General features: G+C 46.4%; 2 protein-coding genes across 3 annotated transcripts; both read right to left on the minus strand.

The window, feature by feature from the left end:
• Positions 1–2,370: 2,370 nt before the first annotated feature.
• On the minus strand, positions 2,371–7,144 carry LOC136023905 (keratin, type I cytoskeletal 15-like). Of its 2 annotated transcripts, none has more exons than XM_065698907.1 (8): positions 6,480–7,144; positions 5,945–6,027; positions 5,311–5,467; positions 4,693–4,854; positions 4,420–4,545; positions 4,063–4,283; positions 3,195–3,220; positions 2,371–2,738 (listed from the first exon to the last, which is right to left on the minus strand). In XM_065698907.1, exons 1-8 carry the CDS (start codon positions 7,083–7,085, stop codon positions 2,659–2,661), a joined length of 1,461 nt encoding a protein of 486 aa, XP_065554979.1. In that variant the 5' UTR covers positions 7,086–7,144; the 3' UTR covers positions 2,371–2,658. The 2 variants fall into 2 exon arrangements, with proteins under 2 accessions (XP_065554979.1, XP_065554980.1); XM_065698908.1 differs by having other exon boundaries at positions 7,046–7,111.
• A 4,822-nt stretch (positions 7,145–11,966) lies between these two features.
• LOC136023914 (keratin, type I cytoskeletal 19) lies at positions 11,967–17,498 on the minus strand. Its single transcript, XM_065698918.1, has 8 exons — positions 16,737–17,498; positions 15,011–15,093; positions 14,523–14,679; positions 14,132–14,293; positions 13,885–14,010; positions 13,542–13,762; positions 12,748–12,776; positions 11,967–12,252 (listed from the first exon to the last, which is right to left on the minus strand). Exons 1-8 carry the CDS (start codon positions 17,181–17,183, stop codon positions 12,215–12,217), a joined length of 1,263 nt encoding a protein of 420 aa, XP_065554990.1. The 5' UTR covers positions 17,184–17,498; the 3' UTR covers positions 11,967–12,214.
• Between the last annotated feature and the right edge of the window lie 4,414 nt (positions 17,499–21,912).

The following is a 21,912-nucleotide window of genomic DNA, read 5'->3' on the forward strand; positions in this document are numbered from 1 at the left end:
TGATGGTATTAGCTCATTCAGACTAATTTCAGACTGAATTTTCTAGCCTGGCAGTTCAGCCGGCTAATGTTCTATGAAATATGACATTGAAATATAACTACATATATATGTACATAATACTACATGAAAGAAAATGAATCCTTTGTTTCATGTGGAATTACTCAGTGGGATTCACAGCTTGCCTGACAGTGTATGGCACAGAGCAGCCTCTCTCTTGCTCCACAGTAGTTTCATGGAAGATGGAGGCATCATGAAAACCAGAATAGGTTTTTCTGCTGGCAGGTCATGCCCTGGCACGGAGGATGTGTTTCATCTGAAGCTCAACCCTTTCAAACTGGAAAAGTTGCCACGCAGTTTTCATCACCGCTTGCTGAGGATCCGTGGAGAAGACCAAAAAACCACGGTATGGAATGAAAGCAAGGGTGAGTGAAGAGATAACCCGCTGTCAGCAGATGGCACCATTGGATGGTGACTTACAGCCTGCTCTGGCTGGGAGCTGGCCTGGGCTGGCGGACCGGGGCTGCCTGGTCCCCAGTGGCTTTGTTTGGGGTTCCTACTTGTTTTACTGAATTGGAACGTGAAAAGCGAACTGAGCTGAATTTATAGGTTGCAGTTTAAGTGTAGGCAGAATATTTGGACACCTACGCTGTACAAGTGAAGATCCAGCGACCATCACTCGTTGATTCACCTCCCCCGTCAGCAGTACAAATGGATCACTGCCTCGGGCCATAGGATCTGAGGAGGTGATCCTGCCCCTCTACTCTGCTCTTGTGAGACCTCACCTGGAGCATTGTGTGCAGTTCTGGTGTCCTCAACATAAAAAGGACATGGAACTGTTGGAACAAGTCCAGAGGAGGGCCATGAGGATGATCAGGGGACTGGAGCACCTCCCGTATGAAGACAGGCTGAGGAAGTTGGGGCTGTTCAGCCTGGAGAAGAGAAGGCTGCGTGGGGACCTCATAGCAGCCTTCCAGTATCTGAAGGGGGCCTATAGGGATGCTGGGGAGGGACTCTTCATCAGGGAGTGTAGTGACAGGACAAGGGGTAACGGGTTAAAACTTAAACAGGGGAAGTTTAGATTGGATCTAAGGAGGAAATTCTTTCCTGTGAGGGTGCTGAGGCACTGGAATGGATTGCCCAGGGAGGTTGTGAGTGCTCCATCCCTGTCAGTGTTCAAGGCCAGGTTGGATAAAGCCTTGGGTGGGATGGTTTAGTGTGAAGTGTCCCTGCCCATGGTGGGGGGGGGGGTGGAACTGGATGATCTTGAGGTCCTTTCCAACCCTAACTATTCTATGATTCTGTGTTCTCTCTCTTGCTGTCTGAGTGGTACAGATAATAGTCACCTCATTTCTGGATCAGGAAAAATACTGTTGGTACTGTTTGGCTTGTATTTTCTGGTAGATTGTGATGTTGCTTTGCTCCTTTCCATTCTTTGCTGTGGGAATACCAGCGGTGGCCCACCAAAGGCCCTGCAGCCTCCTTTAGGGCTCAGCTGTGAGGCTGAGGCCAGCAGCCTTGGAAGTTTTGTTTTAAATGTCAGAAAATTGAAGACAGAAAAATAGTGGCTCTGAGAGGTTGGAAGGGAAATAAAATAGATAATTCTAGAAATGATGCTAGAAACAGATCTGATAGAAATGATTCTAGAAACAGATAATTGTAGAAATGATACTATATTTGTAGATACTGTGATGTGGATTGAAATATGCAGCGATGAGGCTAATGACACGTTTTCCAAACAGGTTCTATTATCAAAATACAGCATTTATGGGAATGTTTTATATGTTTCTGAAGTCTTTATAAGCATGGCTCTGCCACGACTGCAGTGCAGCCCTGCAAACTACCTGCTGCTGGCAAAGGCCGTGGCCTGGAACAGCCACAGCAGTGGCAGAGGCCAGTGAGACTGTTCCTCATGTAGGGAAACTGAAACAGTCATAGCAAACTCTGACTGAACAGTTCCGTTTCCTCTGGACATTGCCTGGTGCTTCCTCAAGCACTGAAGGAATTTCCCTTTTGGCTGAAGGAAGTGCAGGAACGTAAATACATATATGGAACAACACTAATGGTGCATTTTATTTGTGCACGAACTGTAGTGATGTTGTGCACCTGGAATTCAGGGCCAAGGAGCCCAAGGGCTGTTTGCATTATCTTCTCAGGTATTTACTGATACTAGCTTCAGATTCCTGGGGGAATCTAATGACACTTTATATGTGTTTGTTCATTATCATATTTATAATTCTTGTTAAAGTTGTTCTTACTGTTGTTATGCATTGAGCATCTCTTGTGGGTGACAGGAAGCCCCGTGTTAGGGTGGGTGTACAGTCGTGTGCATGGTAGGGTCATTCTGACCTCAGAAAAACAACATAGGCTGGATATACTTGCACAAGCAGAACAGCAACTTTATTATGTAGGTTCTTTTATAAGGAAACTGTATAGTTACAGACAGAAAACAAGCTTGTCATCTCTGAGCACGGAGTCACACAAGCAGGTAAAGAGGAGAGCAAGTTTAAGGCCAGCTATCAAGCTGGTGCACATTCTTGGATTACATTCTTGTGATATGGCAGCAGTACAAGGGGATGATTTCTCTCAGCATTAGCCAGCATGCAGGCTGCGCTGCTTATATATGGTGCCATATGCAAGAGAAGATGCAGTGTTTCTTTCCTAGTATCTCCTGTCACGAGGAGAAGTATGTTTTCCATCATCTTCCGCACTGATGCGAACTCTACTACTGCTTGCAGATGCTGTTGTGGGAGAAAAACAAAGTCAGTTAGGGAAAAGGCCAGTGTAGTGCTAACACTGTGTGATGGGGGGATTGTTGTTTCTCACAAGATCTTTTTCACATTCCAAAGAGGGAACTGCCTTTACATCTTATCTCTCTATTGGTCCTCACCCAGTAAATCCTAAGAGTGCACATCACAAATCAGATTTGAATGTATCTTGTATGGTGTGTGAATCAAAGGAATTTGGGAATCTTTGGGAGATTTTGGTAGTTTAGAATCCCATGAGGAATTCATGCAGTCATTTTGGTAAGCTACTGCTTTCAAAAGTGCACATCAACTAAGATAAAGTATTGCATTTTTGTCTGGAAATGATAAGGAATGTGGTCATTGCAGACAGAGTGGAATCTGTGTTAGTAAGAAGAAACCCTGAGTTAATTTAATCATTTCAGCTGCTCTTTAAATCAAAATTTTGCTTACCATCCTTCGGGTTCACTCCTGACATCCTGTAGAAAAGAAGAAATATTTGATTACTGCCCATCACTGACCCTGCCCACTGAAACCCTTCATCCACCAAGGAAGTGCCACGGGTGCCCAGCCCTGATCTCACACTGCTTCCTTCAATGGCTTGTGCCTCAGGTGTGTCCTTACTAGTACCATTGTTAAGGAGGTTTCTGCTCTGAAAGCCACTCCCAGGTACTCAGTAGGACATAGGAGCAGCAGTCAGACCAGTTCTTGGTTCTGACAGGGCTCTCTATGCTTCTCTTCTCAAAATGTCATAATCTAGAAACAATGTAAGGAGCTGATGCCTCCTCAGAAATCAAAAGGAATTCCATGTATAGAGCAGATACGAGAAATGGTCACTAAAATGTAGATTTGAGTAAAGTAACTGTAGTCTGTGCCAAGTTATTTTCTAGCTGGGAGTGCTGGTGTATGAGGATGAGTATTTTCACCTCTGTGCACAAGTGTAGAGCACCAAAAGCTAAAGAAATAGAGAGAACAGGTTTTTATAAGTTATGTCAGGCTAAAGACTGTAATTCCAGTGCAACAAGAGTATCATGTAAGACATACATAAGGTGCCTGGTGCCTTCTTTCACTCATTGTAGTCAAAGTGGTTGCATTTATATTTCTAAACCATCAGCACAATTGATCGGGAGATTCAGCTTGAGTTACAGCAGCGCCTGGGACTTTGCTGGGCATCTGCTTTGCCAGAACTCCAAAAGCTGCATATGCAGTGCGTGCAATTTAGTTATCTGGAGTCAGCCTGGCAACCAGAACTTACTGCTTTACAATGTGTCGGGTTATTAACCTTATCTAATCAGCATAGGGGTTGTGTATTGTTACGTACTGAGAGTCCTGGCCCTCCAGCAGCTGGCGGTAGGTGGCAATTTCCTGCTCCAGGCGGCTTTTGATGTCCATGAGCATCCTGTACTCCTGGTTCTGACGCTCCATGTCGCACCGCAGTTCACTCAGTTGCTCCTCAACGCTGGTGATGAGGGCCTGAATCTGGGCCAGCTGGGCGCAGTATCGGCCTTCTGTATCTCGCAGGCTGGCTTCCAGTCCAGCTTTCTGAAGTGGAATCATGTCAGAACAGGTTAGCATGCAGGTTTGTCCTGCAGAGGGGGAGTCTGAGGAGAGGCAAGGGAAGGTGGGAGGGGAGAGTGTGCTAGCTGTGACTTGGGGTGTGCTTGGCACCACTCCATACCATGCTGAGCTGCGACTGGAGCTCAATCTCCAAGCTTTGGACTGTGCGTCTCAGTTCCGTGATCTCTGATTTGCTGGACTGTATCTGCTGTGTATGGGTGGCTACCTCACGGTTCAGCTCATCAGTCTGAAAGTTAAAATCAGCTGTAAAATCACATACATGTTGTATAAAAAGGTTTTCAGTTATTTTGAGAAAGGGGGGAGCCCATGCCATCCACTGGCACAGCAAGAATGAGGCAATGCATTAGTTTGCTGTTTCTTGGTGTAACTATACCTGAGTGAAGAACCAGGCCTCAGCATCTTTGCGGTTCTTCTCAGCCAGAGCTTCGTACTGCTCCCTCATCTCGGCGAGAATTCTGGTCAGGTCGATGCCAGGAGCCGCATCCATTTCCACGTTGACTGTTCCACTGAGCTGGCTTGAATACTCTTTCATTTCCTGCATGGGCAGAGGACATGAAAACATCAGGATCCCCCTGCCATCAGCAATCCACCCAGTGGCTGCAGGATGTTTATTATCAAGTATCAGTGGTGGAACACACATAATAACCTTTATCAAATTTTACCTCCGGTGCTTTGCTGCTCTCATGTGCACTGACACACAACACATACTTGCATGTAACTTGTATGGATATTTCTTTTACTCAGCTTAACTCTCTCAGTGACATGTCATGTGCTTATGAATTTCACACTGAAACCAATCGGTCCGAGCAGTTTGGAATCAGAGGAATGATTCCAAGGACACACTTTGGATTATTTGAATGTTAGAGTTTTCTTCTTACTAAGCTGCAGTGCCGCCTGGGGTTTTTTGCTTGGATTTTCCCCTTCCCCCCCGCCGAGAGTCATAAATTCCAAAGGGAAGTAATTTCCTCTCTGCACGCTCAGGGACTCTCACCTCCTCGTGGTTCTTCTTGAGGTAGGCCAGCTCCTCCTTCAGTGTTTCAATCTGCATCTCCAAGTCAGCTCTGGACAGGGTCAGCTCATCCAGGACCCTGCGCAGGCCGTTGATGTCGGACTCAACGTTCTGGCGCAGGAACAGCTCGTTCTCATACCTGTGGTTTAAAAAGGAAACAAGCACTGAAATATGTAAGAGTTTGTGTTCAGTAGAGCTCTCAAACTATGAGATTGTATAGTGAGTGTAGGAGGAGCTGTGGGTTCTAAATGAAAATTCTAAATTTCAGACTCTTTGAGAAGGAACTACGGCAGCCCAGCAGTGAGCTCTTCATGCCACTCTCTTCCTTTTAAGGGGAAATCCCAACCTGTTCCTATCTTCTTTCCCCCTGTGATTTAGGCTAGTAAAAATAGGAGCATCACTAGAAAACTAAGGCACGAACTAGAATGTATTATGTAAACAGCTTAGTGAGCTGGATACTGTGTTCTCTCAGGTTTGCATTGCAAATTGATCCTTCAGCACGTGGATTCTGTTTGCCAGGGGTTTTCATCAGACATTATCAAGGAAAAATGCCTATCAGAAAACTGGTTTGGGAGAGAGAGAAGAGAGAAGCCACATGAGCTTCACGTAAGCTTACTTCATTCTGAAGTCATCTGCAGCCAGCCTGGCATTGTCAATCTCCAGAATGACTCTGGAATTGTCAACAGTAGCTGCAAGGATCTGCAATGAAAGAAACATGGAGAAAGGTTCCTGTGAATAATACCTTTAAGTGATCCAGATTACAGACATGATGAGGAAACACCTTTGTCCAACATCCCATCTTCCCTGCAGTGAGAATTATTTTGTCAGCCTTTGAGGCCTACCTGTCACATTCTTTGCTATTTGATTGCTGAGTAAGTCTGTTGATAATTCTAAACACATTTGGCACATTTTGCTAACTTTTAGTGCAATCATTTTAATTTCAACACACGGCACATTTTCAGTATAACAGATTTGGTTTTAAAATTGAGAAAAAGCTACCCTTTTCTGCTAGAATGTTCATAACCACAAAATACCTGGTTGGAGAATTCAATATATATTTTGGGATTATTTTAGCTTGTTTTAAAGAAGTGGAATATGCAGTTCCACAATTGTAATGCATCTCGGAACTCCCCTACAGATGAATGTGGTACCTTGTCTCGGAGATCCTCAATTATCTTGTAGTAATTGCTGTAGTCCCGGGCTGGGCTGCTGGGAGCTTGCTTCTGGTACCAGTCTCGGATTTTAACTTCGAGATCTGAATTTGCTTCTTCCAGTGCTCGCACCTTCTCCAGGTACGAGGCCAGGCGGTCATTCAGGTTCTGCATAGTTATCTTTTCATTGCCAGAGAGAAGGCCATCTCCACCACCAAAGCCACCACCAACTTCAAAACCTCCCCCAAAGCCAGATCCTCCACCAAAGCAAGAACCTCCACCAAAGCCAGCTCCTCCACCAAAGCCAGCCCCTCCACCAAAGCCAGCACCTCCACCAAGGCCACAGACTGCACCACCACCAAAGCCACTGTAGCCTCCTCCACAGCTGCTGCCTAAACCAGAATACAAGCCCCCACCATATCCACCTCCTGCAGAGGAGACACACCTAGCTGAAGAGATGGAGACACCCCTGCCACCAGACCCTCCATGTATGCTTGGAGCACGGCAGGCTCCTCCTGCTCGGACTGAGGAAAGGCGAGAGCTACCACCACCCCCAAAGCCACTACCATAGGTAGAAGAAGAGCTCTGCATGAAGGAAGTAGCCATGGCTGCAGCAGGGTCAGGCGTGCGGCTTGCTGTGGAAGAGGAAGGTGTCGTGCCTTCAGTGCCCTGGTGCTTCTTTTATATCCTCAAGATAGGGTGTTGGGAGACAAACCCAACCTGCAGCCCTCCTTCCAAAATTTCTCCTCCCTAGAGGTGAGGCCAATTATGATGCCATTCCTCACAGCAGAGCCGGGGCTGGGGCTGGGGTTCTTTTCTTAATTAAACAAAAGGGATGATTCAGATGAGTGTTTTTTCTTCAGGCTATAGTTCTGAAACTTGGAGTTTACTTCTCTGACATTTAGGAATGGAAAAACAAAGTGAGTTCAGCCACACCTGCTTACCCAGTCACAGCCATCATGGGGGCTATTTTAAGAAAGTCAGCTTTTTCTACAAACAAATTTGAAGTCAAATCCTCCTTTCATTGCAAAGCGCTCAATCGTCAGTTCTTGGCACCATTATTTCAGCTTTTCCATCCACATTTTTCCCATTAAAAATTTGGCATTGAATCTCGTATGTTCTTATTCCTGTTCTTTGCTTGGAACTCATATTTAGAGTTTGGAGTCTGAATTTTTAGCACAAAAGCACATCATCATAGCAGTGCATGAGGAACAGTTAGCAGCCCTCAATGGACAAGGAAGAGCTAATGTTTGTGAAAGGGTCCAGAAGGGTAATACAAGACAGAAGTAATTAAATTAAAGAAGAAACGTGGGAGGACTGAGTTCCTGCGTTTGGGAAATGAAAACAAATTGGGTTGGAGATGGAGCTTCAGATGGCAATAAATGTGTTTAATGCCAGGATGTGCTAGGAAATGAAGTAAGTCTTGAAAGGAAGGTGTGAGAAGAGATATCCGAATCCTTCACTTCACGTGGGAGTCCAACACACCAGCGTATTCCCCACCGAGTCACTTGCTGGTGAGGTTTACAGGCAGTAAGTCAATCCAACACTGCAAAATGAGGGGAAAACAGACTCGGGAGATTTTGAAGGGGTATGAACTGCCCTGTGTGTGTCGTGATGTGTGTGTGCAGAGCACGGCAGTGGTGGGCAGTGTGGAGAAAGAGCTTGTTCTCTTTGCACAACCAGGTAACCTTCTGCAGGTGAAAGCCACAAGCTACAGCTGCAGAATTAGGGGTATGGGGAGACAAGAAATCCATACTGAGGGGTAGGGTGGATTGGGAAAGCTGGGATGAAGGAGGGAGGAACTGTCTCTGGGCTCCAGTTTGGAGCCACCAAAATCAATTTAAAACACAACTGTATGAGGATCTGTACATTTGCTAGCCACCGAATAAGGAGCGTGTTGGTTTTAGCACAGTTTGTACTGGTCTGTATCAACAGAGAATGAGCTCAGAATTCAGGATGGGATGACTGCAGAGAGACTGAGGCTGTTTCTGATGGCTGGAATAAACTGAAGGGGTTCTGCAGTGGAGTTGTGACTGTAATACGGCCTCAGGGGAACGTGCAGCCTTTTAGCTGGGAGAGGATTTGGATTTGGGAGGAAAGAAACATGGAAAATCCAGCTGCGATATGCAGGTGCCCAGCGCGGTCGGAGTATGCCCCCCCTTCCTCAGCCCACTGGGAGAGATGGGATGTTCCAGTGGTGAAACACATCTCAGAGTGATCCTGGAGCTCTGCCACAGCAGTTTGCTTTGGCTGTGGGGCAGATGAATGGTTCTGTGGTGCTTGCCAACTCTGTGTGTCTCCAAGAGTTGGTATCTGAGGAAACACGTTCAGACAAACTCCTAAAGATAAAAAAAGGCTCTTTAAGACCCCTGTGATGTGACTGTGCTGAGGTCCGGGGACCCCTGCTCTGCTCGATACCGGCTGATCCCACCAGGATCAACATCAAATTCCATTGAAAAAAACAATCCAGCAAAATCCCTTCTAGAAACCCCTGTAAACTTGCACAGGAAACTTTGGGGGTTTTTTATCCAGTCTTCTCTCACTCAGCCCTTCTAACTTCCCTGGAAGCTTGTGGTGAAACACACGTAGCCTCTTTTCAAAGAGCCCTGGGCACTATCCGAGATCCTTATCAGATGAACACTTACAAAACCCAAGGAGCACATAGAAAGCTGTTTTTTTCCTGTAGAATATTTACTATTGGCAAAACTTAATCAAGAGCCAACATGGGTTATGTCCTATAGCATAACCCAGGGAGCTGGAGCTTTTCGCACGTTCTGTAAACCAGCACTCAGCTCCTTCAGCGTCCCCCATGATCACGAGCTATTTCCAGCTTATGCCTTTATTCTGTTCTCCCTCTCCTCACTCTTCTCCCGTGCCCTGATCCTGATTGCAGCGCTTTCCCCAGTGCTCAGCAGTGAGGAGCCCCTCGGTTTGTGGGAGCTTTCCTGGAAGCCGTCCCCAGACATGTCTGTGCTGCCCAAACTCCTTTAGTGCTTCTGTGACGGGATTAGGGGAGTTGACACACTTGAGCCTCCCCTTTCAGGAGGACAGAGAGTTCCATTCAAGAAGCAGCTTGTTTATCATCCCGGTCTTTGCTGATAAAACTATCACTCAGGTGTTACATACCTTTAGCAAACACCTTCTTTGTTTTGCTGAACCAAACTGTAAAATTAGAGTCTCAGAGTGACTTTAAATTAAACGTTTCACCAGAAATCCTTCATTGCCCTACAATTACGGGACAAAATCAACAAAAATATAAAATTAGGCTATAAAACCAAGAATTCGAGCCTTTTCAAGGCTCTTCCAAGTCTCTGAAGTTGCCAATTTCTTTAGCATGGTTTATGAATTCATTCCGTTCTCAGCACTTTTAACCTCTGAAACACTTTTGAACTGTTAACATTTTAAATATCTTTTTTTTCTAAACACACATTTAATGCAATCTCTTTTTTGGTCAAAAAAGTGAATTTATAACTTATACTTTGCACTCTGGGTGTTCTTGTCAGGTTTTCCCATTTGCAGCTGGATGACACAGGAAATCTGCACCATCATCTCCTGCTCTGCCTGGTTTTGCCCCCACAACTTGCTCTCAGGGAATGAGATTTGTTATGTTTAAAAACCAGACCCGGACTTGTTTGTTCTTTCATCTGGGAGGGATTTCGGGTCTGACCGTTGTAGGGAATCAAGTTGTAGGGAATTATTTATAGGGAATAAACTTGGTATAAAGCATTGGTTATCAAGCTGTCTGCACTCTGCTCCAGCCTGCACTGAAGAGTCAATGCACAAGAGTTTTCTTCTCCTTGCTCTTCCAAAGGCATCACCATGTAAGTAGGTGATCTTCGGAGGAGCCACTTGCATCTCGTGCGTGCCAGCACTTCTGCCGCTCCTCTCTTCTGTTGCTGCTTGTTTCCACCAGAGCACCTTGGGCCTCCTGTTCTTCCCAGCTTGTCCTCTTTGTGTGTCTTTGCTGATCCTTACCTTTTGTGACTGTTCTTCTCTCCTGTCACAGTTTTTCCCTGTCACAGCAAAGCCACTGCCTCATGTCCTCATGCTGGATTTCCAGGGGCTGAGCTGGGATTGTCCATGTCACTGCTTGATGGCTGATGTTGACAGGTCACCTGAGTCACTACTGAATCAACCCGAGCCCCAGCACCTCCCCACTGAAGAGAATTGCCCAACCCGGATAGAGCAGGTCCACAGCTTCAGGTGTTCCTTCCCTCCCAGTGCTCGATTTGTCTGTAAGAAACATCTAGTTAGGAGCAAGGTTGCAATAATTATTCCCTTCCAAGTCTGAGGAGAGAAGAGCTTAAGGATTTGATGATGTCTTCCTGAAACAGAGGCAATGAGATGTCCCGCTCTGGGGAGCTGCGCTGTTGGGGTCCTCTCAGTTTGGGCACGCTGGTGTTCCAGTGTCACCCCTGGCTGAGGAGCTGTGTGACAGGGGAGGCACAATGGGAGAGGCCACAGCCATGGTTTTCTTTTAGCACAAACCCTGAAAAGATTCCTTGGCTGTGAGCTTAGTGGTGGCAATGCGGTTAGTGACTTCTGGGGTCCTGAACTGAGAGTTCTGGGGATGGAGAGAGCTGGGCTTGTTCAGCCTGGAGAAGAGAAGGCTCCGGGGAGACCTTAGAGCAGCTCCAGTGCCTAAAGGGGCTACAAGAGACCTGGAGAGGGGCTTTGGACAAGGGCCTGTAGGGACAGGCTGAGGGGAGTGGCTTTAACCTGCCTGAAGGGAGACTGAGCTGAGCTCTTAGGCAGAAGCTCTTCCCTGTGAGGGTGCTGAGGCGCTGGCACAGGGTGCCCAGAGAAGCTGTGGCTGCCCCATCCCTGGCAGTGCTCAAGGCCAGGTTGGACACAGGGCTTGGAGCAAGCTGCTCTGGTGGAAGGGGTCCCTGCCTGTGGCAGGGGTTGGAGCTGGAGGAGCTTCAAGGTGCCTTCCAACCTAAACCAGTCTGGGGTTCTGGGATTCTGTGGAAAGTGATCACATTTAGAAATTCAGCTCAGATACTGTCCTCTCAGCGGTGTGAGAGCGAAGGTGGCTAAAACTGATCCTGAAGGTTTGTTACCTCGGTGTGAACTCAGAAAGTGAGTGAAGTCTCGCAGCTGTTTCTCACTGTTTGTTTCTGCAGGAGTTATTTTCAAGTCATTTTGACAGCTTTACGTTTCCCCCTAACAAAACATCTCCCAGCTCTTGCTTCTTACCAGAATCGCTGAACGCCTCAGTGCTGCTCTGCAGAGTGCACAGGCGCTGTCGGTAGGAGCTGAGCTCACTTTTCTATCCCCCACTCTGAGGGGCTGAGGATTTCATTTCCTCCCTATTCAGAGCTCCCACCAGCAAGAGGGGCTGGAAGACACTGGAGATGGAGCTCCAGCCACTGTGAACATGAACCTCCTGGGGAGGCTGGCTGGCTATTTACTGCCTGATGAAAGCCAAACCTCAGGAATAGTACCTTCAGGAATAATAACTGTATAACCCCAAAGAAGCCAAGATTGCAGAAAAAGGTCATCTTTATTAGAGTAGACACAGCAGTTCAGTACAGGAAAGATCTAGAACTAATTGAAAAGCTAACCCAAATCACAAACTAATCACCACTACGTGATCAATCTACCAAAACTCAGTGTGGCCAAGAATTCTCTGTGCTTTCAGACAATGATTTCCAGCAGTGCAGTGATTCCCCTGTTTCAGTTCCCCTGTGGTGTCTGCTTTTTCTCACTTTGAGGGTGACATCTGGAGGATTTCAGAGCTGTTTTCTCTCTGCCAGCTTGTCTCTTTTGTCTACAGTAATAGGAAGAGAAAGAACAGTGATTACTTCGGTGTAACACACACACACTGCAGTGGGCACTGAGCTTAGTTTATGTCTCATCTCTCATCCCCATCTCTCAGAAGCTTCTTCATAGCATTGATTTGAATCATACATCACCTTTACAATTCAGCAGACCTTTAAAAGCTCAAGGCAAGTTTGACTTGCGTGTTCATACAGTTCCCCTGAGCTGGCCAAGCTTAAATTTCTTGTACCCTTTCATGTGGGGGAATGATTAACCCTTTTGAGCTTTACTTGATCTTTTCGGTAGCATAGTCAGAGATTTTTTTCAGATGTGTAATATCTTTTAAGGACTGAAATTTGCTAAATTCTGCCGAGAGTCATAATTTGGTACTTATCAGATCTTTTTTTTTTGTGACAAAAATCAGTGCAGCAGCCCAGTCTCTATAATGGACACAACTACCATAATGTACAATGTAAAGGTTTCCTGAAAGATCAGGGATTCTTACCAGCAGTTCCAGAAGAGGAGCCAAACATCCTGTAGAACAGAGAGAGAGCAGTTGAAAGGAAACACATCAAATGCTGCCTGGGATGAAGCTGCACGAAAGCAAATTCTCTACAATCAATCAGGCGCATTTTGTATATGGACAGTAAAGGGATGCTCATCTCTGTGCTCTCCCTTTCAGCTCAGGAGAGAGAATTGTTGTAGGAAACATATCTTTTAACAACTGTAGTGGGAAAAGAAAATTATGGGAAAGAAGGAAGAGAGGAAATGAAAATCTTTCAACTCCTTCTTTTGGTTCTGGTTATGAGATATTTTCCTCCTTGAGGCTTTCTGGGAACTGGCAGTAACTGGGTTCCCATGTGGGAGGTCCACTCCATGGCTGGCCGCGATGGCGTCTGCCTTCCCTCGAGAGTATCTTCTTCCACACGGATTACTCTGAGGCAAGAGCTATTTAACTGGTAACGGGAAGTTTATGGGAACTTGGTGTTAATCCTTCTGTTCTGTAAAACATTACTGGCTGCACTGTTTCCTGACTGTCAAGCAGACAATTCCAAGTTCCCACTTTAACTGTTAGTTGCATTTAACCTCTAGTGCTACTTGTCAGTTTGCCTTTTTGTTTAGCAGCTCTTTGAGGAACTCAGTGTGAATGGGAATTGTAACATTTCTAGCATCACTATGGTCCAGAAAAACTGTAGAAGCCCAGGACCGTTGCAGGTTGTATTTCCTGTGGTGCTGTGGCTAAGGAGCACATGGCACGGGGCTAAGCAGAAAGGTTTGCTGCAGTGAGCAGTTACTTACTGGGACTCCTGGCCTTCGAGGAGCTGTCGATAAGTAGCAATCTCCTGCTCAAGTCGAGTCTTGATATCCATGAGGATCTTGTACTCGCTGTTCTGGCGCTCCATGTCCCCTCGGAGCTCAGCCAGCTGCGCCTCCACGGTGCCAATGAGGCCCTGGATCTGCGCGAGCTGGGCACTGTATCGTCCCTCCGTGTCTGCCAGGGTGCTCTCCAGAGCCGCTTTCTGCGTGCAGGGGGGTGGTGGGAGACCACAAAAAGGTTGCAGCCAGGTTCAGGACTGTGTGGAGGGAGGGGAAGAGGTACCCTTCCAGGGGGGATGCCCATGCAGTGAGGACTGTAACGTACCATGCTGAGCTGGGACTGAAGTTCTATCTCCAGTCCTTGGAGGGTGCGTCGCAGGTCAGTGACTTCAGACTGGCTACTCTGAAGTTGCTCAGTGTTGATAGCGACTTCCCGGTTCAGCTCCTCAGTCTGAAACAGAGAACACATTACAGGAGAAATATGGGGCCTCCAAGCAGAGGCCCTAAGGCTTTCACAGCAGTTTTGTTCCCTGGATTGTTTTGGTATTTGTACAGTGGGGAGTTTTTTCTACCTTGCTGTGGAACCAGGCCTCAGCATCCTTCCTGTTCTTCTCAGCCATGACTTCATACTGGTCTCTCATGTCAGCCAGGATCTTGGACAGGTCAATGCCTGGAGCAGAGTCCAGTTCAACACTGACTTCACCAGCTATTTGCCCTCCCAGGGCACTCATTTCCTGTGTGGACATGGCAAAGGAAGACAAAAGATGGTACAATCATAAACTGAAAACATGCGAACCTTCCATTCTTTCTGACTGACTCCCCTTAAATACTTGCAAGGGGATCTTTAGTTTCCCAGTCTACACAGAAATCTTTCCTTCACTGTTGGAGAGCCCAGGACAATCCTGGGGGACTCCCCATTTAAACATGCTGCTTTTCTAATGTCACTTTCACATTTTTTCTTACCTCCTCGTGGTTCTTCTTGAGGTAGGCCAGCTCCTCCTTCAGATTCTCTATCTGCAGCTCCAGGTCTGCCCTGGCCAGGGTCAGCTCATCCAGGACCCTGCGCAGGCCATTGATGTCGGCCTCCACACTCATCCGCAGAGCCTGCTCCGTCTCAAACCTTGACAAAGCAAAGCCAAGCTGCTCAGGCGAGCTTCCTGAGCCAGCCCAGCATCACAAGCATCACTCGCTATAAACGGTTCTGGGTTTGTGGGGTTTGTGATGTAGCAAATGTTGCCCAGCATTAAACTTTTCTGCACATACCTTACACGAAACCAAATTTTCCATGGTGGAGATGGTGCTTTAAGCAAATGCATAAAGGGCTGAACTTCCAAGGACTGGTTCAGACTAGTGCTCATACAGAGGTTTTATAGGTATTCCTTTCTCTTTCACAGCTACTGCCCTTTGGCTCGACAAGGGTTTTTACTTTTTTCCTGTGAGAAATGACTCACTTGGTTTTGAAGTCGTCGGCAGCCAGCCTGGCATTGTCAATCTGCAGGACCATCCTTGCATTGTCGATAGTGGCATCGAGGATCTACAAACAAAAGGATTTCATTGCTGAGGCTGAAACAACTGTGTGTGTTATCTTCTGCCCTGACGTGAAGACAAAAGAGTTAAGATCCTGGTTCACTTGCAGCTGCACCAAATAAAAGTGTATTTCATTTGGTCTCGGTAGGGAAGTATCAATGATCTACAGCAAATGCATAGCACAGGTTTATCACCGCACTTTACCCACGAGTGTTGGGTATGGGTACCTCCTCTTCCTCTTGTCTGGCATATGAAGAGGCTTTTAGCTACAAGTCCCACAGTGAGACATAACCACGTGCTGTCTTAGAGGGAGAGGATTTTGGTGAGCCTGGGGGTAGGACTGCAGCAAGAAAGCAGTTCCCTGCAGAGCTGCAGGGCAGCCAGGCCTGCAGGCTCCTCCTAGCAGAAGCTGTTCTCATGCCATGTTTTCTTAGCAGTGGGAAGTGGTTACAAGGCCTGTATGGTTTTAAAACAAATGACATTTTGTGTATCATAAACTATAGGAGGTCATATTCCGTTTGGCCAGTCTCTGAACACGTTTTTATTTCCTAGAGTATCCAGGACAGTGTTTATTGATTCTTCTAATGCCTCATGAAAGCTTCTACAGGAAATTTTGTTTATTTAGAGATAATCCCTGTTAATTTTTACCTAGAAATCATGTCTGGTTTTGCCTGCCACTTTTAAAACTCAAAAAGTCACCCACAAAACCATCAGGAACAACATTTTCTCTCCCCTAACTAAGGGGAGTAAAAGACATAAGGAGAAAATCTCATTGCCAGTTCTGCCTGTCCCGTTAGCTCAGGTTTAAATTCAGTGCAGAATGTGAATGATTGAAGCAAGGAGAAAGTGTGGGAATGGTCATGACCTCCAGGTTGATCTGGGAAAACTGAACCTCTAGTTTTCATTCATTTATTTATATAGCTTAATCAGCTGCTACCTCTGTTTTCCAGGGTGCGCATCATCTCCAAGTAATCTGTTATCAGGTACCCATGAGCTGTTGGGGCAAATCCTACATTTAGATGTGGGATTGATACTGTATGTCTGCCACTTCCTTCTTGCATAAGCCGAATGTTTCAGCGCCTATACTGCAATACTTCAGTTCCAAGCTTAAGGAAGTGAAGTGTGAAAGAAAAATAAATCTGTGATGATGAAATCTTGAGCCACTATCTCCACATTTACAAAACTACTTCACAGATTTGTATTGTTCCTGTTAAAGCAGTGTATGTGTGCCTCAGGTTCTTCAAGCTGTGTGGCATGTAGCAGCTTACGGAGGCAGGCAGGTTGCTGTCACTGTTTGACTCTCTTTATATTTATCAGAATATATATGGTCATGCATCTATTCAAAGGTCATATACGTGTAGATGACCAGCGAATGTGTATATGTGTGTATATATAAATACATAGATGCTTTTATCAGAGAATTAAGTACTAAGGCATCTCAGACTGACTGCTTTGCACATCCTCTTGGCTAATACTTGAAGAGTAGGTAATTCCCTGCTGGTGATTTCCTTTCCTTGCCCAATCCCTGCATACTCATTTCATCTTCCTCTCCTCTCCAGACACTGCAATGCCTTCTGGGTGTTCTCGGGTTTTTATGCTTCCCACTTAAGTGCAAATCTAAGATGATTTGAAATAAATATTAGCACCTACCTTGTCTCGAAGGTCTTCAATAGTGTTGTAATAAGCACTGTAGTCCCGAGCTGGGCCTGGGCCTTGTTTTTGGTACCAGTCTCGGATTTTAGTTTCAAGATCCGAGTTTGCCTCTTCCAGAGCTCGCACCTTCTCCAGGTAGGATGCGAGGCGCTCGTTCAGGCTTTGCATAGTTGCCTTTTCATTGCCCGAGAGGAGGCCATCCACACCACCCAGACCTCCACCAAACCCACCACTAAAGCTGCTGCTGAAACTACTTCCATATCCCCCTCCCAGGCTGCTTCCTAGGCCAGAAGAGACAAACCTAGCAGAAGAGACTGACACCCCCCGGCCTCCAGAGCCCCCGTGGATGCTGGGGGCCCTGAAGGAGCCTCCGAACCGGGTTGAGGAGATGCCGGGTCCCCCTGCCACTGAAGAGGAAAATTGCCTGAAGCTGTAACTGGCCATGGTAAGAAACAGCAAGGACCTGACCAAAGCCTCGGCTCCCACACTCGGTGATCCTGCAGCAGGAGTGTCTCTGCTCCCCCACCACAGCTCTTTTATGCCTGCTACAATGGGAGTTGTCTCCAGAATGTGTTATCTGAGACCCATGGAATTTATCAGCCTTAAGCCTTCTGCCAGCACGGCAACCCGTCTCATTGGTCAGCAGCAGTGCAGTGGGCTGTTTCTTTCCCAAATACCTTCACATACAGGTGCTGATTCCCTTCCCCTGACTGCTGCCTCTTGAGGCAGAAGGTGGGGTTCAGAGCAGGTCCGTCCCGTCCGTGTCCGTCCCCGTCCCGTCCCCTCCCCTCTCCCCGAGGAGCATTCTTCAGTCTAGTTACAGTTTAGCCACATAGAGACAAAGGGCCGGAGTGCCCGTCCCGCTGCAGCCAGCACCTACCCACAGCCAAGGCACACAAACACTTGCTTCATGTGATCTCAGGAAAAGGGAGTTAGTAATTGTTAGACTGATAACAGAGCTTGAAAGGAGCCCAAATGGTGAACAACGTGTGTGGACCTGGATAAAACAGGTTCCCACCCCTCCGTTTTCCTTGCTTCCCCTCAGAAAAACTCTTTCAGAAGCAACATCTTCACTGTTTCTTTTCAACTCTTTGTTCCTTTTGGGCTGACAGTAGAAGAGGGGGGCTGACAGACAGCATGCCTGGTCTGAAGGATCCTGGTTATCCTCAGAGCAGCTCTTTGAAGAAGAAGGAAGTGAGCTGCCCTTCCTGCACGTGCAGCTTCAGGGAGGCACCAGAACCAGCAGAAATTCTGCTACCAGCAAGTGTTCCCACTAAACAGAACTTTGTGTCACAGATGCATGAAGTGATGTTTCAATGAGAAATCCATTTAATACCAACAGAAAGAGTTAAAGATAAGCCAAATGAAATGAGTACTCTGTGCGGGGGCCTTTCTGCACCACCCATTAGTGCTGTGCTCATTGTGTACGGAGAGAAATGTCCAACTGCAGGGCAAATACAGGGAGGGTAAAAGAACAAATACGCAGACTGGAAGCTGGCCAAGGCACCTGCTCAGCACCCCCATTGGTCTGTATCTAATTCTGAGGCTGGAGCAGGAAGAGGAATTGTGCAGTGACTCCAGCACACAATGTAGTACTTGATACATACAAATACAGTGTGTAAACCAAGCTCCATCGAGCTGTGCAGCCTGGGCACAGGACAGCCCAGTGCTTTTCTTTCTGCGGAGGCTGTACAGCCTTTCCTAAGGTGTACAGGAGCCTTTCAATTTGTCATTCAGATCTCCTATAGACCTGAATGTCCTCCTCAGCCCTGGGTAGGAAAAACCAGCCCAGCAGGTAACTGTTCCAAGGCCTGTGCATAAGTGGAATAATAGCAGCAGACAGTTACAGTCTGCCTGCGGACAGGAGAGCTACAGAAGAACAGGTATTTCATTGTTAAGCATTAAATCCGCAGTTGGAATATACCATGTGCTTTTCTTCACTGAACAGCCATGCGAGAAGCTTAAAGAAGAGCAGGTACCAGCGCAGTCTGCTTCCTCTCTTGCTGCAAGGAGAGAGGAACATCCTTCCCTCTTGGTACTCCTGCCTCAACTTCCATGTCAGGACCTCCAAGTAGTGTATTTGCGTTTTGCAAAATGAAATGCACGTGTATGATGCTGCATAGTATTTTATGATCCAGTTCGTGACAGCTGGGATCTGGAAGTGCTCTGAATTTCCTCTGATACCCCCTGAGTGAAGGTGCAATAGACTGCACTGTGAGAACACTGGCAGTGTGCTGCCAGCAGGTTGGGTTTGCTTCAGCACATGGGTATAAAGCTCCCCCAACCTGAACTGTAATTCTTCATGGCAGCTCGGAAGTACACCTGGAAGTGTCAGGAGAGGAGCAGCTTGGGAGACGCTGTCCAATGGAGTAACTATTGAATCTCATTTATACCACCAAATGTATTCTAAGCTTCCTGTATCAAATCAGTCTCTCAAGCAGCATTTTCACTAAAACTGCGTCCTAAATTTTCAGAAAGCTTTTGATTTTCTTTTACCTTTCCATCTGTCTTTTGCCTCCATTGCTGCATGTGCTTGTTTTGGTTTGGACTCTTTGGAGGTGATAACAAACTTAAAAGCTTGGAAAAAGCCTTTAGTATGGCAAAGTATTTGCTAAGAAAGAATGTGCTTTTATCATTCCACGTAGGTCTTGTTTTCTCCCATTGCAATAAACCTAATTTATTACAGGGTCAGCTTTTCCCTAAAGAAAATACAAGGAATGGCTAACAGAGGGAATTTCCTTTATCTGCATCTTATCTGAGGGAGATAAGCACATGAAGGAGAGACACATTTTTTTAAGGTAAAGTCATCCAAAAGGCTGGTGGAAGCAGCCCACAGCCGAGCTCCTGCCTGAGGCCTGGTTCTGCGTCTCCTTTGCATGCTCTGTGTTACTTGTCACTGCTGCTCTGTCAGTGTTCACATTATTTCAGGGTATTTTTATTCATTGTCCTGAAAACCATTTTTTTATTGTCCTTTGAGTGACACTGGTGAATACTTCACTCCTCTCACATCCTGCTAAATTTGCTTCTAGGGACTGCCAGTGCACTTACAATAAAATGAACTCTGTGAACATTCTAACCTACTTTATCAGTGCCTGAGATTCCACAGATGCCTCTGTGGATGAATGAGCAAAGCCAGGTTATCATTCTGAATTCACCTTGGAAATCTTCAAGTGTTTAACCCTTCTGAGAATTCATTCTTTCTACCTCTGCTTCCATCAGTGAAAATGGGCTTCTGGACTCTTCTGTGTGCACATTCTCACTCTTCATCTCTTCTCTTGCTTGTGAGAGCTTTGGCTGTCCCACCCTGCTGATCATAGAATCATAGAATCATAGAATCACAGAATAGTTAGGGTTGGAAAGGACCTCAAGATCATCCAGTTCCAACCCCCCTGCCATGGGCAGGGACACCTCACACTAAACCATCCCACACAAGGCTTCATCCAACCTGGCCTTGAACACCGCCAGGGATAACCATGATCATGTCGTTTGCCTTCTTAAAGCACCGGCTTTACACACTTTGCTCTCCTCCTAAAGATCATGGCCATGAAACCTTTGACTCACTTTAATTCAAACACAAAACTCTGTTTTTTTTTCCTTTCAACCTTGTCATAAGCAGAACCAATGATAACAAGAAGTCCTCTGCAGCTGGGACTAAAATAACGGTGTTGAATATCAGCTGAAGCTACAGTTCTTGGCTTTCTTGCTTTTATATCCCATCATTAATCTTTTTCTCAGTCCTCACAAGCCTCACGTTGCCATCTTTTCACTGACTGTGCCAGCAGATCCAAAGACAAGAGTGTTGATGTGCTGCGAGGCAGGTCCCAGCACATGCACCTGGCTGGGAGCAGTTGGAAGGAGGGGGTGTAGGGGCAGGGAGCAGCAATGTTCTCTTCCTCAAAAATGCTAGTTTTGCAAAGCGGAGGGAATGTGATTTGGTGAAGAGACACGCACGAGGTGCCCCGTTTCTGCAGTGAAAGGGATGAGAAGTGAGGTCCTGGAAGGGATCAGTATGAGGAAAACATGCAGCAAATCATAAAGAACTCAAACACTCCAATAGCTGAGAGCAATGCAAATACTTAACTCCTTGAAGCTGGACATGGTGTGTGCTTTTGCAATACCTCAGTGTTGTCTCTGTTTCCCTAGAAACAGAAATACCTTTAAACTCTTGACTTCCCTCTCAATCCAGAACTATAATTCTAGTGCACATCAGGGAGTGAAGTACCTGAGCTAGGAAAGGAAATAGATTTTCTTCCAGCAGGATTAAAACTGGTGCGGGAAGAAAGAATCAGTTAAGACACAAAGCTCTGATTAATGAAAGATAAGTCACTGGCTGTATTTTTATACTTCCTTTATGCTGTTATCTGGCTGGTAAATCTCAGCAAGGTATGATGGGGCTGGAAACTACTATTGAGTCCAAGGTCTAACTGCTGAGATGCCAGGTTCCAAGAGTCAGGTTTCTGCAGGCAGCTCAACAGGCAGTGCCAAAAGCAAATAGACTGAACCTGTCCCTGGCTTCAGAGGAAGCAAGTCTGTGTTGGATGCTGGCCGGGCCAGCTGCAGCGCTGCCTGATTCACATGCAGGAGGGCCCTGGGGCGGGGGTTCCCATAGGGCACATGGAAAATTCCTACTAAACAAAATATGATCCCAGACTTGCTAGAAACACAGAGCAGGCTGGATTCATACACAGAGAGATGAGCTGCTTTATTCTGTTTGTGTCTGTAAAACATTTGGAGAGCACACTTGTGTTTTTGTTATTTAGATCTATGGTTAAGGGTTCATATATTTGCATAGATTTGTATTCATATGCCCATATGTTATTATTTCCTTTAATAATTTTATGAGAGCATATTCTGATCACTGTGACAATCCACAGCTTCCAGTAAGGGAAGAGATTTTGCTGTGTGAGCATGAAACATGTGCTGGATCAAATTAGAAAATGAAGAGCTCTTTGTACCCTGCTGCTGGATCCTCTAAGCTGGGCTGGGGCTCTGCTGATGCTACAGTGGTTTCAGACTGGCTTTTGCTTGAGGGAAATTCTTAAGAGTCTCCAGATCTCTGTTAGGTTCAGTGAGAAAACCCAGCTCTGTTGCTCTACGAGAGCAAGTCGTGGAGCCACTGGTTCGAGGAGTTGCTGCCAGGGAGGTGTTTGAAACCAGCTTTTGTCCTGGTGAC

Source organism: Lathamus discolor, chromosome 20 (assembly GCF_037157495.1).
Source record: "Lathamus discolor isolate bLatDis1 chromosome 20, bLatDis1.hap1, whole genome shotgun sequence".
In the NCBI taxonomy this organism is placed as follows: domain Eukaryota; kingdom Metazoa; phylum Chordata; class Aves; order Psittaciformes; family Psittacidae; genus Lathamus; species Lathamus discolor.

What these genes read in the sequence shown, in the direction of transcription:
- LOC136023905 (XM_065698907.1), bottom strand. Translation starts at nt 7,085, where the DNA reads ATGGCTACTTCCTTCATGCAGAGCTCTTCTTCTACCTATGGTAGTGGC. An exon ending in TTGAGGATCTCCGAGACAAG is followed by an intron (nt 6,028 to 6,479) that starts GTACCACATTCA and finishes CTTTCATTGCAG; the next exon opens with ATCCTTGCAGCTACTGTTGA. An exon ending in TCAAGAAGAACCACGAGGAG is followed by an intron (nt 4,855 to 5,310) that starts GTGAGAGTCCCT and finishes CTGCCCATGCAG; the next exon opens with GAAATGAAAGAGTATTCAAG.
- LOC136023914 (XM_065698918.1), bottom strand. Translation starts at nt 17,183, where the DNA reads ATGGCCAGTTACAGCTTCAGGCAATTTTCCTCTTCAGTGGCAGGGGGA. An exon ending in TTGAAGACCTTCGAGACAAG is followed by an intron (nt 15,094 to 16,736) that starts GTAGGTGCTAAT and finishes TTTTGTTTGTAG; the next exon opens with ATCCTCGATGCCACTATCGA. An exon ending in GCCGACGACTTCAAAACCAA is followed by an intron (nt 14,680 to 15,010) that starts GTGAGTCATTTC and finishes TGCTTTGTCAAG; the next exon opens with GTTTGAGACGGAGCAGGCTC.